Below are 18,292 nucleotides of genomic sequence, written 5' to 3' on the forward strand. Positions count from 1 at the left end.
AGATGTAAACTCCTTCATGGAGCAAATATTGTGATCATTTATTATTTTCCATGGATTCTATCCTGGAGAATGAGTCACCAAGCAAAAATAAGTGCGCTATCCCAATATTAATTTTTATGTAATGGGAGACACCAACAGTCCATTGAATGTGCATTCTTATAAAATTACAGGTATATTTACCTTCCACTGAGCAGAAATCCAGCCACCACTGCCAGAAGGACCAGCGCCAAAGTGATGGCCACCGCTACAATGGAAGCTTGAGCACGTTCACTGGTAGCTGTTACTGCCAATGGAGAGAGATAAAAACAGAACTAGATATACAAACATCCGCCTGCACAACGATACTGATACTTCAAGTACAGCTGTGAGGTTTTTGTATTGATACGCTTGCCCACTTGCGATTACTCTCACACTGCAGCCCACGTTTCTCTGAACTCACAGTAAGGGCTCGTCTGGAATTCAAAACGGCGGCTAAAAGTGCCGTAGCCTGCGGAGGTCCTGGCTCGCACCTGTAATATACAAGGTACAGCAGTAAACAACAAAATTCTGTCATGCAATATACAGTACTGTACAGTCCTGCAGTCTACATGCATAGAAATGACAACTAATTAACATACCAAACTTTCTAAAACTTCTGTCACTGTCCAGTACGTCTTAATTTTTAGCCCACATCCAACTAAGTTACAATTGTTTTCAATTATCAAAAACTTCCAAACCTGGAAAGAAACTAAAGCCCGTGGCGCAGTGCGCAGGATTCGAAAACTAGATTCCATGAGTGCCACTTTCAAAGAAAAAAAAAAAGTGCAGTAAACAATGACGCAAACACATCTGAAATAGGCTAAGGGGATACATTCTTCGACATAACACATTAGCTTTCACAATCATAATATCTTCCCATTATTAACGAGAGGCAGTCGGCCTCCGTCATTTACAAGCTGTACCAATAAAGTAGCGTGAATTTTTTTCACCAAAATTGATTTTCGTTGTTAATTTGCAGTGGTCAAAAACTGGACTGGACCTTATCTGGAATCGTTTCTAATATTTTGATCCAATTAAACAGCTAAAGTAAGAAATCCTCTCTTATAATCTGGGGAAGTTGTACATTACACAAAGGTGGAACATGATACAAATAAAACTGTGACCTGTGTTTTTTTACACAAAAAAATTGTGGGAGACGAGGAATCCCATAATCCATAGTATCCCCCTGGTTAAAAAACTATTCCCACTAACAATGACACCTATGATCACTTTTGAGCAGCCGTCATCAACCTTTTTGAAACTGAGAGCTACTTCTTGTGTACTGCTAAGGGCTAGTTTGAGATGCCCTTCCGAACTGAGCTGGTCCGTTTGGTTGAAAAGTAGTTTTAAAGGAATTCAGCCTTTCCTGATTTGAGCTCCATTCCTGGCAAATTTTATTTTGGATAACCTTTGTTTTTTGCATTTACATGACAATAATAATAACAAAAGTTGAACCCTGAGAAGGGACTACTTTTATTTATATTAAATCTCATGGGGAAAGTTATGAAGTGTGAACAAATTGATCAGGCTCCTGGAACAGATTTTCCACTGCCAGCTTCCTCTATTGAATTCTACAGAGAACATGCTGACTTTAACCATTTCCAGATATTGTGCCTTTCTTTATTGGTCCAATATAACACATTCCAGGGGACCATTTGAGTTATACAGCACTTCAAACAAGCTCAATCTTTGCAAGTGCTTGTTCACCTTCAATATATTCCTTGCCGTTTCTTCTCTGTGTCATGTCAGTATCATTAATCAATGTCTCAATAGATTTTCTAAGTCTGTGTCTGACCTGGAAGATGTACACTGAAGAGGGTTTTAGACTTTCCACCACCATCTCCGTCTCCCTGGATTTTATTATAGTGTAGCTGGAGTCCTGTTCCTGTTGCAAGACAAAGTGAGTATGCACATTTCAGATATATCTTGTAAAAAAAAAAAAACCTTGCATTTTTTGTTTTTACTGTACTCCAAGAGCGGTATTTGAGTGTGTGTTACACCTGTGTGTAAGGATCAGTTTCCCAACTGTAACCTCATCAGTTTAAACAACACTCCATTAGCCAGAAACCATTAGCTAACCACTGACCACAAACCTCGCCCACCCCCTTCTCTCTCGCTCTCTCTGTCTAGTATACCTTTATTATGACCTTCCCAGAGAAGAATGCTTGCAAGGATGAAAGGGAGAGAGGAGGAAGGGCACAGGATCACTGAACTGAGCCGAAGCATCAAATTGCTCTCTTTAACAATGTCCACCTTAAAAACAGCTTTGGGAAAGTGAAAGTTACTTGCACAAGGTGCCATTTAAGTGTGAAAACATCAGCAAAATGACGGCATGCCACACCCTCGAAAAGCAAGCAGCTGAGGCAAAGCAAAGGAAGTCAGAAGTTATGGGCTTGCTACTGCAAACCGCATTGTGTCAGGTAGAAATGGCAACACATACCTATAGATATAGAATAAACATGGATGTTTACTTGTATACTGTAAAGGTAAAAGCTGTAAAGGTAAAGGTAAAAGCTATTACTCTAATTTTCATTATAGTTCTGGACTTAATTCTATGTCCTTGTTTGTACATACCACAAACATTCCGCTCATTTAGTACAAATTGCATTTAAGCATCTTAAACGGGCCTTCAATGATTTTAAAAGGCCACAGTATTAGGTACACAAGGACAAATTGAGATTCAAAAGTTGTGGCACAAATGACAATTTTACAATCATAAATCCAACCATATTCTGTACCGCTTATCCTCACTAGGGTCACAGGCATGCTGGAGCCTATCCCAGCTCTGTTTGAGCAAGAAGTGGGCTACACCCTGAAGTGGTCGCCAGCCAGTCGCAGGACATATAAAAACATTTGGAATCACATTTGCACCTACTGGCAATTTGAAGTCTTTAATCAAATTAATACAGGACAAAATCTTTAATTTTGAGGTACACTCGTTTATTGTTGTTTGCAGGAGTTTAGAACTGAATACATGAAGTGGTTCTATTAGTTTTGAGGTAATGCAAGGGTAGAAAAGCATTGCAACACTTCTAACTATAACTAAAATAATATGCTGTAAAGAAAAACAACATTTATTGTAAAGGCAAAATGTTTGAAGCAGTTCTTGAACTGGATGTCAGTAGACTGCAGCTGTACCTAAAGAAGTGGCCAGTGGGTGCATATTGCATGAGGATCATGAAGAAAAAAAGATTGGCATCAATTTGCTCGTTTTAGAGACAAATGTAGAATTTTGCCTTTGGACTAACATCTGAACAAAAGAAGAGCATTAGTTTGATAGAATTACCTTCTCAAAATACTTGATCTCATATTCCAGGATGATGCCATTTGGTCGGTCCGGTTCTGCCCAGGAAAGTGCGATACTGCTTTTTCCGGCGTGACCTTTTCTTACCACACTCACCGGCGAAGGAGCTGCACAGACACACGTACACACAGTAATTAAAACCCAGGAAGACGAGCACTTGTCATCTCTTGGCATTTGAAACTTAGTTAATTGTACATATACAAAATATCACAAAGGGACAAAACTGATGTGTTGACATCATTTCAAGACAGTGTGAGGCTATTTCCAAAACAATTGTACACTGTTACTGTGAGTATGCAACCATTTGACTCATTTCATCCATGATGTGTCCACACACGTTTCATATTCAGACTCCTTTGAGGGTGCTCGACTGTTTCCGCTGAGCTCTTCCAGCCAATGAGAGGATTTCTAGGCCAAGGCAGCTCAGCTACAATTTTGGCATTGAGATGCGCCGGCGCCTAATTAAACTATCCAGTTAAATCTTCGCCAATTCAATCAATGCTGGCAGAGGAGAAGGCGAGTTGAACCGCAACTCTGTCAATCTGTCGCAGTGAGTGAGCCGAAACACAGCTAAATATTATGAGCATTCCTAGTAGGCTACTTCGTGTTTCATGTAGGGTGATACGAAAACTTGTAGAAGGCGTAATATTAAGTATGTATTCCTATTAAGTTGAACATAAACTGGAAGGTGAACCTCTGTGATGAATAATGTTAAGATTGTTTTTTGAGAACCAAAGAATACGATGTTTCCCCTAACACTGTATAAAGTTTCTGATACGTAACAAACAAAAACATTTACCTCTTGGTTTTTGCCTTCTGAGTTCAGGGGAGCCAACTAAAACTTGATCAAGAAACGTGATGCAGTCCATCCATCCATTTTCTTAGCTGCTTATCCTCACGAGGGTCACGGGAGTGCTGGAGCCTATCCCAGCTGTCAACAGGCAGGATGCAAGGTACACCCTGAACTGATTGCCAGCCAATTGCAGGGCACAGAGAGACGCACCCGGACTTGCAATCACACCTCGGGGCAATTTAGAGCGTCCAGTTAATATAGCATGTTTTTGGGATGTGGGAGGAAACCGGAGTGCCCGGAGAAAACACACGCAGGCACGGCGAGAACATGCAAATTCCACACAGACGGGTCTGGGATTGAACCCAGGACCTCAGAACTGTGAGACCAACACTTTCCAGCTGCGCCATGTCATGCAGTCTTTGTGAGAAATGTCACATAATGCCCCAACCTCAAGTTGTGTGCCCGGTTCAAACTAATTTGCGTTTTGAACACAGGTTTTGAGGTAATTTATTCTTGAAAAGTCCCGAGTTAAGTGAGCTGGCTTGTGTGAGTGTGCATCCGTCACTGAGCCATCCTGTTGTAAAGTGAGATGTTGGCCCATCTCTCAGAGGGACAGTTGGAGAATCTACGACAAGAGGCTTTTAACCAAGCAAAATGCTCCCTCTGGCAACGTCTACATTGTGTGCGTGTATGACACCAAGCAGCGTTTAGGTTTCAATAGTCTCAGCAGAACTCTACAGGGAATAAATCATCGCTACAAACACAGTAACTGTATCCGAAGTAAATGGCTGCACAAAAGACCTATCTGCAACATCTTAAAAGCCTGAAACCAAAAACCAACACACATACACACACCCTTTTTTTGAAATACGGTAAAGGCTTGACTATCATGAAGACAGAGGGGCTTTATTTATCTATTTATTTATTTATTTTTTACTGGAGATTAACTGGTAATAATGCACCAAAAGTACATATAAATTCTCAAATAATAGAGTTGTGATTTATGGATATTATTTACACATTCTGAATGTGGTTCCACATGAAAGCAAGGTGACTGCAAAGCCTTCAGGTACATTGACCACGTTAAAAATTACATACTGTACAAATAATTAACATGGGCCCCCAACACCGATCTAATTGTAGATCTTCTTATTAGAATTAGTCAACGTTCATACTAAATGGGACAATCAAAATAGTAGTAAATAAAAAACCTATGCCAGATCAATAAGAGTTTTGTAATTGTCTTCATAATATCACCTAAGAAATAAAATACAGACAGATATATTCGAGTTTCAGAGTTGCAGGACAACAGATTTTAGGGCTCACTAAAACAAGAGTTTTAAATCAAGCAGATCCGAGAAGAACGATCTGAAATGGAAGTGAGAGACGAGGGTGAGAGTTGGCGTTGCAAAGGAACGTGAGTGCTTTTATCCAAGTGTGGGAGATCTGAAAGCACGTAGTCAGGCCCCCTAACAACGAATTTCTTTTAACAACGAACGCCACACGGAGGAATTTCCTGCGTGTTGCTAACGAGCTCCAACTTTTGGGTATTTCACAAAAGCACAAATGAGAGTGAACATCAGTGAGTTCTGCAATGATTTATTGTTATCCAACTCAACCGAGAGTTGCAAAGCACTTTTTACTAAATGCTTGAAGACACAGTGACAGCTGTCTACTTGTCAAATTGAAGTACCTCTCCGTTACAGCATTATGACAGTGTTGAAAATAAAAACAGAGAACCACTTTCACTCAGCAGCTTTTGATAAAAATAACAAATCAATACAGATGCTCAAATATCTATGGTTTATAAGTGCATTGGAGAAATATGATGATCAGTAGAACTAAAGTGCAAGAAAAAGAAAACCTTTCACTAAAGCTGATTTCATTTTTTCTTGCAACTCGCTTTATTTCATAACAGTCTTTTGTGTTGTGCACTTGTAATGCAACCTTCCAAGACACAAAAAATACCACAACACCTCTATTCACTAAGGCAATAAAAAGATAAGTGCTAGGAATGAAGAAGGCCAGGAAGGAATTTACAAAGCGACACACTCCACAAAGGTTTATTTTCATCCGAGAATTCCATCAAGATGTCAAATGAAATGAACGTCAACTTGCATTCACTAACCGGCTCCATGAAGTATCCCAGTGTTGTGTCTGTTCTGTATAATGTCTCATATTTGCTGTTTTCCTTGTCCAACTAATTCTGTTTCAGCACTAAGCACAGAACCGCTTACATCTGTGACTATCTGTGCATTCATTTTCTATATCGTTTATCCTGTTCGGCATCATCCAGTGAGCTAGAGCCTATCCCAGCTGGTTTTGGGCTACAACCTTGACTTGTCTTCAGTCAATTACAAGGAACATCTATAGATAGAAGATAAAAAGTGGGAAGTGATTGGGAATTGAACCAAAACTGCCTGGATGTCAGTGATTGTAACTAACTGGAAATGGCCTTAAGGAAAATTGAATTAATTTTATCAGAAATTATAAACATTTACATACATTTACTTCCCATAACAATCCAAAACGCTCCATGGCTGATCAACTGGAGGGAATAAATTGTCCATAGGTGGAATTGCTCGGACAAACCATATAGGAGGTGGGAGTTACACTACTGGTCAGATGTTTAGGAACTCCCCCGTTTTTACATTTTGAAATTTATGCAGATCGATTTCTCATTTTACTCAAAAGCTCAGAACTAACTATTCAAGCAAGATACAAAACCAGACACTTCAGGCAGCAGTACAGTAATAGTCGAACACAATCTTGCAATTATATCTGAAATGGAAATCAAATGTTCTCCAGAAAGTTCGATCCGACTCTTCATTGGAATTTTACCCTCAAAGTTCAAGTCCTTTTCACGATTATTTAGGACATTAGTGAACTCATCAGCAAATTGCTGTTTTGATTTACTATCATTAAAGTTAGTGTTTTTATAAATGACTAGTTGCATTCTATTACGCATCTTGGGTACTAATTTGTTTTATACTGTTTGAAAGCTGATCCTGCATTATTTGTCTAGATGCACGACCTGGGAATGTTCAGATTTTTTTCCAAGTGCAAATAAAATGTACGAACATATTGATAAATCAAACATTTATTTGTCAAATGTGCTAATGCATAATTTAAGTAGAAATTTGTGTACACGCACAGCTACTCAATGAAGCTCGCTGTCTGTAGCCACACCATGGCGAGGAACACTGAAAACGATCCAATCAAACACAAAGCGCTCCAATTATGCATGGTTCTCTTCATAACAGAGATGTCTCTAATTGTGATTGTGTGCCAAATTTAGAGGGAATGAGAAGAGCGGCTTCAAATGGTGGCAACTACAGTTGCCTGTAAACACTCCCACAGTGATTCCCACCTGCTTGTCGCTAGCAGGAGGATGTTCTGCAATAGTACCGAAGCTTTATTATTCAGCAGGGCTTCACAGAAGAGACTGTGAAACCCCTTTTTAGTTAGCTGACCCCTTATCAAGTATGACACTTGTGACACTTCACACTGCAAATCTATTCCTCTTCTACTTGTCATCTCCTGTTGGCCTTCTCTTGCTGGCTCAAAATACACATACATGTGACACAGTTACTTGCAGGGGTGATCACAGTCATTACTGGGTAATTACATAGAGGGGATTTTTGTGGCTACTGCAGCTAAGGACAAAATGGGCTCAGGATTGTTAAAGGTGCAGCAGAAAATAGGGTTTCAAATGATGCTGCTCTGCTCAGCTCAGCTCGGCGGAGGAAAGATTTGTCACAGTGGAGAAAGCCTGTGGAATGATGGCTGTTATGAGGCAACATCTGGTAAAGGTGGCAGCTGCTTCGCAGCTCTGGTAAATAAAGCTGTCAGCCTTAATCAAGTCATTGAGCACAACTGTCAGTGAATGAACACATCTCGTACTGTACTGACCTGCTCTTTTCGGGGCCAGCAAATACACTATCTTCTCTCACTGATTGTATTCAACATGCCGTCAGACATTTTGAGTAATCTTACCATGCACTTTCTGGATGAATATTTGAACTTTTTTGGCTAGATTATGGTTAAAATGAGTCATTATCAATCATCCATTTAGTTACTTTATGGCATAGAAAACGTGTTCTTTTAATATTTTGAACTTCTATTACAATTATGCTGTCCCGAGAAGCTGTGTCATGGTAGGGGTCTCAATGAATGGAACCCAACTTCCTACTGCTGTCATTGCAGTGGAGCAGCCGAAGAGGTGCACTCCATTTTACCTCATAACACAGTGAATGACCTATAAATCTGACAAAAATGAAACAACGACAGCACAGGAAAACATGCCGTTAGTGAGTTCCCTCCTTATTTTAAGCTCTCGCTTAAGAAATCTTAAACATGAGTATGGATGCTAGAGTAAAGAAGACAAAAACGTATCACTTTCATATGGACTGGGAGGCGGACTTTTTTTTTTCCACAATGTCATTTTGGAAGTCCGTTTGTCTCATCTGCCAGTGGAGTGAAATTTGGAGAGGCATTTTATGGAAAAGACGACACCGACATTCCACCGATCTATTAAAAATAAGGTGGAAATATTATCTTCAATAAAATCTCTGCAGCTGTAAAGGAGTAGATTTACACGGCGCTGTGAAGCTATGGCTGATGTGTAGAAGGAAATCGGAGATTATGAGTGTTTCTCATTGCAGTTGGACAAATACACTGACGTGAGTACACAACCCAGGTGTGCATTTTCATTCGTATGGCGTTTAGAGATCATCAATGTGAACTCAGATAGTTACAAAACATGTTTAAAGTTAATTATGTCGTGTAATATTGACTCATGCGGTTATGCAAGGCACACAAAAATACATTTACAGATAAAGAATCCTCAATATACTTTAAAATAAATATGTTTTGCATTTTTGTAGTGGGTAGATCTTTGTGACTTGGTCATTCTATTTCATTATTGGTCTTTCTTAAAAAAAAAAAAAAAGCCCCCACCTGTCGATCGCAAGTGGCTGGATGCTTGAGAAGTAGATCCCGGGGTAAAAAAAGTCTGGGGACCCCTGGATTAAATAATGATATCTGACTCACAACAGAAGAAAAAAAAAACTGAAGTCCAAGGGGAGTCTCCATATACACCCTGGCAAACAGATTTTAGTCACTGTATTTGCCTTTGACACTTGAAGTACAAAGTAAATGAAAAAGCGTTATTTATCCAGGGCAATTGCACCCATTGCCAAGGAGCAGAGACTTTGCCTGTCATTTGTAATCTAACGTAATCCGTAATCTCCAATAGGTTAATTCTAATCCCACAACAACTCAGATGAACTCAAAGCAAGCTCCGCAGTCCGGGATAATCCACTCAGACTGCTGACAGTCACAGTGACGGTGGGGTTAGAGGTCTGTCGGTTCTCTTGACTGTCAGACAACCATCTGTCTCATTTCTCTGACCGAGTGACCATCCTCTGTCGTTCACACCTGCGCAATATGGGGAGAGGTATGTCGCAAAATTATTCAGATGAGCATTTTTCAAATCCATAAATATCTCCACGCTCTACATGTGTTTTTTTTAAATCCACGAAGAGATCCCCAATTTACACTTTTTTTTTTAAATCACAAAGATATCTGCAAAAATAACTTGCTGTTCAAGTCAACTGAGAGGGAAAGCCCTTCCTACATGTGTGATTCTAATTTGCATTACATATCTAAAAAAATAACATTCAACAATTCACAATCAAAATGGAATATTTACAAATGATAAGTCATGATAAATGCACTCACAATATTAAAAATAGGTCTCAATTGCAGATACATTTGTGGATCTGAGAAACCTGTAAATCGTGGGTACATTTGTGAATCTCAAAAGCCCGTGCCAATAGTTTGAAAAACGTATGAATCGCGGATAGATTAGTGGGTTTTGAAAAAAAGTGTAAATAGCAGATTTGTGGGTTTGAAAAACACGTACAAATAATTGAGATATATCTCTCCACATAGTGCACTGCCATTACAACTTCCTATTCCACGATAGCGTGCAAACCATCTGTCAATAAACTGGAACATGAAGCTTCTTTACAAGTCTTCTTTTTCAATTTATCCACTTAAATGGGAGCCGTTCAGAGAAGATTGCAGACATTTTATTCTGCTCATTCCATCAACCCGCATGCTTGCCATTTCATTACAACCAAATAAAAATAAACTACGCAAGCACAATTTACTTGTTAACACACAAAAAAAATGGGCTTCCATAGCAGATGCTGTCGGAATTTTAATCATTTGAGGAGACTCCAGGAAAGCTCCTCTTATTGACAACTGTGGTGAGGTTCTGTTGTCTCAATTTACATGACATTGCGGTTTCAAAGAATAAAACTGTCAAAAATGTTAAGCAAAATATAGCAAAAACTGCAAGCATGTAAACAGCTGAGCCCACACAAGACCATCAATACACAAACAATTCCAAATGGGGAGCTGCTATTAGTGTCAGATTCCAGGGGCTTTCCAGTAAATGTGGTTATTTTTCTCAAATGTAAAACTGAAAAACTGTTCACTGAGAGTCAGGCATGGATAACGGTAAACACAGCACCAGGCTGGTTTTGTTTATTGTATTATTATGGTCATCTGTTGTTTGCTACATATTAGTACATTGAGTTCAAAATCATTCCACTGGATACATGAAGATTTAATCACACTTTGGGAAGTACAGAATAAAGATGAGTACATACCAGCCTGATTGGTGGTCACATTGAGTGACACATACTGCTTTGCGCGATCTTTAGCCAGCTCTGACACACCATTGACAGCTTCCAGCAGGAAACTGTAGTTTGTGTGCGACTGCAGGTCGGCCACCATCACTGAGGTGTTGGCCAAGCCCACCTGACGTGGCAGAAAGCGAACGGTGGGACCGCACTCCTCCAAGACCTTCCCGTCCGGCAAGACTTGTCTGCATAGGACGTTATAACGGATATCCTTCCTGCCGCCGGACTCCATGGGAACAGACCACTCTAGGAAGACGCTGGTCTCATTGACATTGGAGATGGCATTGCGTGGAGCAGACGGTGGGCCTGAGAATCAGGAATGAGAAAAAGTTGGCTCACTGGGAAACACTTTAAGGCCACTTCATTGGGTACACCAGTCTTAATTTGTTTCACTGTAGCACTGCAATCCATAATGGGTTTTGTTTCTAATATTTTGCTTACCTTCATTATAAATAAGTGTGATCTGTTGTATTTACAGACCAATTAAATTAAAATACAAATAAATGAATATAATCCCTATTTCTTCTTCTTGAATATGCTCATTCACAGGACATGAACCGCTCCTGTATTTAGTTTCATTAACAGCAGTTTGGAATTAGATATACTGTACCCTTAAATTACCAGTAAATATGTGCAAAATGTAAATGTATCAAGAAAAATTAACATTATGGCTCAAAATTAGAAAAAAAAGTCTGGCAATAAAACTTTAATGCTTAATTTTCTTCTAGATATTCAAGATGATCTTCTTCACTTGTTGACTAACAGAAGGATTAAAGAAGATTTTTTTTTTCATTTACACTTAACCGTGGATATAAGTCCAAAAAATACCAAGTTATTAAATGAAAAATGAGACCAAAACAAATTTCAGAACTTTCCACCATTAATCAGACCTACAACAATAAATATATATATATATATATATATATATATATATATATATATATATATATATATATATCACTTAATCTTCTCCATGAAGGGTAATTAAAAATGAACAATAGAAATGTGTTTTCACAAGTGTGCACATGCTCTTACAACTGTGGCATGGCTATGTTGAGAATTAAGTCACATTCAAACTTAAGTTTGAGAATTAGCACACATCTGCTTCCTTTTAAAGTGGCTCTCAGTGACCCCAAATCAAGTTCAGATGTTCTCATGGGCTTTTCCTTTTTAAATTTGCTTTTCCAACCACAAGCAAAATCTCCCAAAGGTGTTAAAATTTGTCAATCGTCTAAGAACTCCAAAACTGAATTTATGGCATAATTGCAAAAGGTTGAGTATACTTGGCACAAAAGACCACAGCTCATCATCTAAAGAACACCGTGGATACAATAAAGCATGTGGTGGCATGATCACGCTTTGGGGTTGATTTTCTTCAGCTGAAAGTGGCGATTTTGACAAGGACAAAGTACAAAATAGCAGTCAGTGTTAAGACAAAAGCTTAAGGCATCTGCTCGGAAGGGAAAAAGAAAAAGTCAGGAAACGCACGCTAGGAAAAAACGGTGTTTGCAGAGTCCTATTTAACGTAAGTTTGACTGTGATTGGTTCATTGCAGATTGTCAAGCTCCAGTAAGAAAAGAATGTGCACAGATCTGTGACCACATTATTTCACCACTTTAATGGTAGAAAACGATTAGAAAAGATTTCTCTTGGTTTCATTTTTTTTAACATCACAAAAACCATGCATTTGAAGGGGTACTGTATGTTTAGCTCAGCTGTTGTGTTGGATCTCATTAACCTGTGTGGGTGTTGTCACTCTTGAGGCCTTCAAGTACACAGTAGAAACTTTTGAACCTCTTTAAATTCAGAGTTTGGATGATGATAAAATATTAAAATAAAAAGAAAAATCACTAAGTATGAATTGCTAATATGCCCTTGCGCTGTGATAGCTAAGTTCTTTATGCAAATAAAGGGTTAATGCTACATGTCTTGTATCGCCATAGAAGGATACACGTGATTGCAAATCAGTTGATGACCACAGAACCAGAAATGGAACTTGTTACGTCTGTCTCCTGGCTGCTCAATACAATTTGACAAAGACTAGGTGACAATAACAGCAAAAGGAGAATGGAATGCACACTGGTAAGTGAGTTGAACAAACTCTGAACCAACACATCGCCAAATGGCTTTGTGTCTCATCATCAAAGTTAAAAGTGAGCTTCAATTCAATTCCATTTTTAGGTTTTACTAAAACCGACAGTTCTCATTTTGATACCGACATGCCAGTTAAAACAGACTGTAAAAAGAGTTTTTATTTTTTCATAAGCCAAAATGGTCTTCTGAATAAATAACCAGAATAAATCAGGTCAATCCGTGCCAAACGTGCAAATACAGAAGTTTATTCTCACGTGTGCAGGCCATATTGGGAGGATCTGAGTCAATCTTGTAATATCCTTCTTCACAGCTGCATAAAGTTGCTCCTGTGTGCCGGGCCACACTGTGGGGCGGACATTTACTGCAGAGAAGAGACTCCAGCAGCGAGCGGTAAAACCCCACTTTGCAGGCTGAAAGACAGGAAGGGAGCGGGAACGGATGCCGCAGGGATGTTTAAAGTGGGGTGAAGAAATAAGATGATAGCGGCAGATGTACCGATAGGAAAGGGAGTCGTAGAGGGGTTAAAATGAAGTGGGAGAAGAGGAGAAAACAGGACAGGACAGTTAGTTACTTTGACAGAAAAAGGAGGTCAGAGTGCCAATCACACTTTCCCAGGGAGTTCTGATGTTATTCAAGATACTAGTTGCAGCAATGAGGGAAATACAAACATTTGTTTTCGTTCTATTTCTGTGCCAGCATCCCTTCAGGGATTACTGTGATCTCCTAAAGTTTCATCTTAAGTACAATTGAGGGACTTTCTTTCGAGGAGTGCACACAGAAGGCCCTTCAGGTGTTGACATTCAAGCATAGTTTCAGTAAGTCAATTGTCTTCTGTGTTATTGATTGTGCATGGGCCTTTCAGCTGTCAGAATGTGACAGTCAAACCTTAATGAATTATGTATAGGGCACTGATGGACGTATTCAAACGGCCGCCGCGGTCGCTCGACCTGTCAGTCTCCAGTTCCCTGATTTGTCCCCAAAAGCTGATTAAGGATTTGCAGTTACATCTGCTCGACACAACAGCATTTCATATGGGCGACACATCGCAGAACATCTACCAAACTCAAACATGCATTCGGGTGTAAGGGTGGGTTGACGCACACAGAATGTTAACACGCAAGAATGCATCAACAACTTCTGTCCCCGCAGCCATCCCGTCATTGACTTATCACTGCAACATCCTCTCCCTTGTGTTGCCGCTGCTCCCAGACAGAAACAAATAGACGCGTGTGATAACGGAGCTTCCACGGGGGAGCCTTGTCCTCTTAAGGCTCTGTGCTTGATCGCACCTCTGTTTCTGATTGGAGCGCTTTTGTGGACCACTCAGACCGCAACTGTGATTAATAACTACATTAAGCAGTGATAAAAACGGAGAGGTAAATAGGGGAAGGGAAGATAGAAAAGAGGGACAAAGGAGCTGTGGAAGATTTGTGTGCGTCTCGGGCGGCAGTGAGTCACCTTGATGGAACCTTGGCCAGTTGTCATGGAACGTTAGGCCTGAAAAATTCTCTGACCTTGCCATATCACAGGGGATCCGCACCCCACACCCCACCTCACTCCACACACATTTAGCATGTACGTATATAGATGACGCACAGTCGTCTTACGAATATAGATAGAAAATTGTCTAAACCAAAGACCAAGTCCGAAACCTTGGTGTTCTGGTTGATTCTGACCTGACTTTCAACAATCATATCAAATCAATTGCAAAGACTGCCTTCTACGATCTGAAGAACATATCTGGAGTGAAGTTTTGTATGTGTCAAGCAGATCAGGAAAAACTCATCCATGCTTCAACTACACTTGACTACTGTAATGGTCTTCTGACTGGGCTCCCCCCCCCCCCGCACCCAAAAAATAATAATAATAATACCAAAGTCCTTGCACTGGCTTCCAGTCATCTTTAGAATAGATTCTAAAGTTCTGCTACTGGTCTGTAAATCACTCAATGATGAATACAGGAAAGAAATGCCTACAGAATACAAACCCAGTAGAGCTCTGAGATCAACTGACTCAGGTCAAATAGTGGACCGCAGAGTCCAAAGCAAACATGGTGAAGCAGCATTTAGCTATGATGCACAAATGGAATAAAGTGGCAACAGAGGTGACGCCAGCCCCAAGTGTGAATGTTTTTAAATTCAGGTTGAAAAGGTCTTCTTTTTTCTCATGCTTTTTCAAATATATCCGCTATTTGATTACTTGTACTGTATTCAGTTTTGTCTTTTTTTTAATCTTATTTGTCATTTTCATTGTTTCCATCCCATTTTAAATGTGTTATCGCTTTGTTTTCAAATGCCTTTAATCATGTAATAGACATTGAGTAACCTCGTGTATGAAATGCACTATACAAATAAATTTACTTTGCTTTACTATTGGCTGGAAAAAAAAAAAAAAAAAACTTCACTACCAAATTTTTTCCCATTTATTTCAAGTGTTAAAAAAATGACTAGTAATAAAAAAGAAATAGTCTTGGTATAATTTGAAGTTTGCGTCTTGGAACAAGGAAGCAACATTCTGTGCAAAACTTTTTACAACCTTGGTGGTGGTCTACGATTAATTGAGGACCGGGAGTTTCGGTCCAAACCACTGAGCTGCTAAACAGTTTTTTTGTAGACTTTATAAATACCACAATAAAGTTCTATTCCATTCCGTGTGCAGAACCCAGGATGTGGGAGAGACACTTGGACAACTGAACTCCTTTTTATACACCCCCCCACACATCAATACAGCCGCCCCCCTCCCCCACTTGACACACAGACACACACAGAGACACACACACAGACACACACACACACACACACACTAGATTTATCATCACTATCATCTCCGGTAGCTCCCCTTGACTTCAACCTCCAATTTTCCCTCAAACAAAGAATACAGTAACTGATCACTTCTAGTGCAGACCCAACAAAGAAATGGATGCATGACTCCAGATGTAATCCAACAATAATTTTGCAGGTTATTGAACAAAAAAGAATTTTATGTGAAATTTGTCTTTACACCTGCCAGGCAGCACTCAATCTCAACGTTTTGGGGTATAAGGGGGCAATGCGTTAATAATATGCATATATATACAACTATTTTCAGTGCTTTCAACAGCTTACAATATTCTCCAGAGAACATTAAATATTACCACTGTCTTTTTGAAGACTATATCATGATAGTCTTGGATTTACGATAAACACAATGATAAATAAAACAGAGATGAGTGAACTTTTACCAAGTGTGATTAAATTACTTAAACGTGCTCTCATTCCATGTAAATGTCAGCATATCAGAAAACTAGACTAAATTCATTACTAAAGGACTCCATTGAAAACTTATATCATCACACACGCCTTGCCTTGAAAAGTGAACCATATCATGAATGGAAAAAGCAGTCCTTGTCAAATGTGGCAGGACATATGTTGACGCTTTTATGCCAGTGTCACGGAGGATTTTGGACTACTGTGACATCAATTAGGATTTTGTATACGTAATCCAGTTGGCACTCTGATAATCGGAATCCAGTTAATTGCCATAAAGGGATGAACACTCACAAACTTTCCTACCAACAAATACACAGACAGTTTTCTGTGGTGAGACTATTGAATGAAACCTCATTGTGAAAGAATCCAGGATGTGTGTGGATTCTGGAATCCATATGCACGCAAGAGTGTGCATTGCCCTTGGCCAAGCTGTCTTTTTGATGCCACACAGCTCTTAATGCACAGAACAAAGGCTAATAGGTAATTAATATGCAATACACGCTAATGCGCCATTTGTGTGTATATGTGTGTGCTTAATACGCAATTAATATGCATCACACAAACTGGCATCCCAGGCAATTAAGGCTCTGATGGTGTCCTATGATGGTTCTTAAGCATCCCTCTTTACTCAAAGACGTCCCTTTAAATACGTTGATTCATACGGCAAGCGCGTCAAAAGTAGAACAGTTGAAATAAAATGGCAACTCTCTGGTCCCTTTGACTCATGAACACAATCCAATCAGATCCACTGCAAAAGTTGTATTAAAACAGGAAAAAAAAAACAAATTAATTCAATTATCAGTATATTTATTGTTGTGGTTAGCAGTGCTCTTGAACTGCACTGCATGATCAGGGAGGCGTTTCTAATACTTTGGTGACATTATTTGGTGTCTGAGATTTTTCCATCCATCCATCCATTTTCTCCCACTCTTCCGAGTTGGGTCACAGGGGAAGTAGCTTCAGCAGGGATACAGAGACTTCCCTTTCCCAAACCACTTCTTCCATCTCTTCCGGAGGGATCCGGATGCATGCTCAACCCATCCGAGAGACCGTCTCTCCAGTGTGTCTTGGGTTGTCCCCAGGTTCTCTTTCCGGTGAGACACTCCCGGAACACCTCACCAGAGAGGCGTCCGGGAGGCATCCGAATCAGTTACCCCTGCCATCTCATCTGCCTCCTCTCAATGCGGAGGAGCAGCGGCTTGACACTAAGCCCCTCCCTGATGACACAGCTTCTCACCCTTTCTCTGAGGGAGAGCCCGGACACCCTGTGGAGGAAACTCATTTCGGGCGCTTCTATCCGGGATCTTGTTCTTTCGGTCACGACCCACAGCTCGTGTCCATAGGTGAGGGTAGGTATGTAGATCGATGTAAATTGAGAGCTTCGCCTTTCGACTAAGCTCCCTCTTCACCACAACGGACCGATACAAAGTCCGCATCAGTGCAGACGCTGCACCGATCCGTCTGTCGATCTCCTGCTCCATTCCTCCCTCACTCGTGAACAAGACCAAGATTTTTGAACTGCTCAACTTGCGGCAGGATCTTATCCCCGACCCGGAGAGGGCACCCCTTTTCCGACTGAGGACCATGGTCTCAGATTTGGAGGTGCTGATTCTCATCCCAGACGCTTCAAACTCGGCTGATAGTCCGAAGTTGAGATTTTTTTTCATAGATAAATTGAACTGGAAGTCATAAAATTCCACTGGGACAAAATGTTGTGGACGTAACACTAAAGTAAACTTGGACACAATTTGGTTATGTTAAACCCCAATACATTGCTTCTGTGTTACAAGATAGAATTGTGGACCAATAAACAACATTAGGAAATTCAGTAAATATCCTCTTCCTGTATTTGTCCGACAGTGAGATACTGGCCTAAGAAACACAAACAAAGAATCCATGAACTTATTTGAATGTTAGTGCATGTTTGTGTGTGGGGATGTATCAGGTTTCCACAACTGTGTATTATTGTTCATTCACTGTTTATGTACATTGCGTGTCTATATGCCAATGCACGTTCATATTTATGTATAACAGTGTGTGAACACAAACAATGCCAGATGATAAAGCAGTAATATACAATAGAGTCAATGGGGATATCCTCTCGTGCTGAACAATGGTCCTC

General features: G+C 40.0%; 1 protein-coding gene across 3 annotated transcripts in view; it reads right to left on the reverse strand.

Annotated features, from left to right (window-relative positions):
- LOC133490696 (ephrin type-A receptor 5) overlaps positions 1 to 18,292 on the reverse strand; it is a 125,743-nt gene that overhangs the window by 19,212 nt on the left and 88,239 nt on the right. For 2 of the 3 annotated variants that reach the window (XM_061801083.1, XM_061801082.1), the window contains 6 exons: positions 13,177 to 13,332; positions 10,796 to 11,134; positions 3,305 to 3,429; positions 1,814 to 1,903; positions 440 to 509; positions 181 to 283 (listed from right to left, as the gene is read on the reverse strand). In XM_061801083.1, the coding sequence (XP_061657067.1) occupies positions 181 to 283; positions 440 to 509; positions 1,814 to 1,903; positions 3,305 to 3,429; positions 10,796 to 11,134; positions 13,177 to 13,332 (883 nt within the window). Of the gene's footprint in view, positions 1 to 180; positions 284 to 439; positions 510 to 1,813; positions 1,904 to 3,304; positions 3,430 to 6,217; positions 6,483 to 10,795; positions 11,135 to 13,176; positions 13,333 to 18,292 lie in introns of those variants that run through there. The other variant, XM_061801084.1, reaches the window with a different exon arrangement.

Source organism: Syngnathoides biaculeatus, chromosome 17 (genome assembly GCF_019802595.1).
Source record: "Syngnathoides biaculeatus isolate LvHL_M chromosome 17, ASM1980259v1, whole genome shotgun sequence".
Classification (NCBI taxonomy): Eukaryota; Metazoa; Chordata; class Actinopteri; order Syngnathiformes; family Syngnathidae; genus Syngnathoides; species Syngnathoides biaculeatus.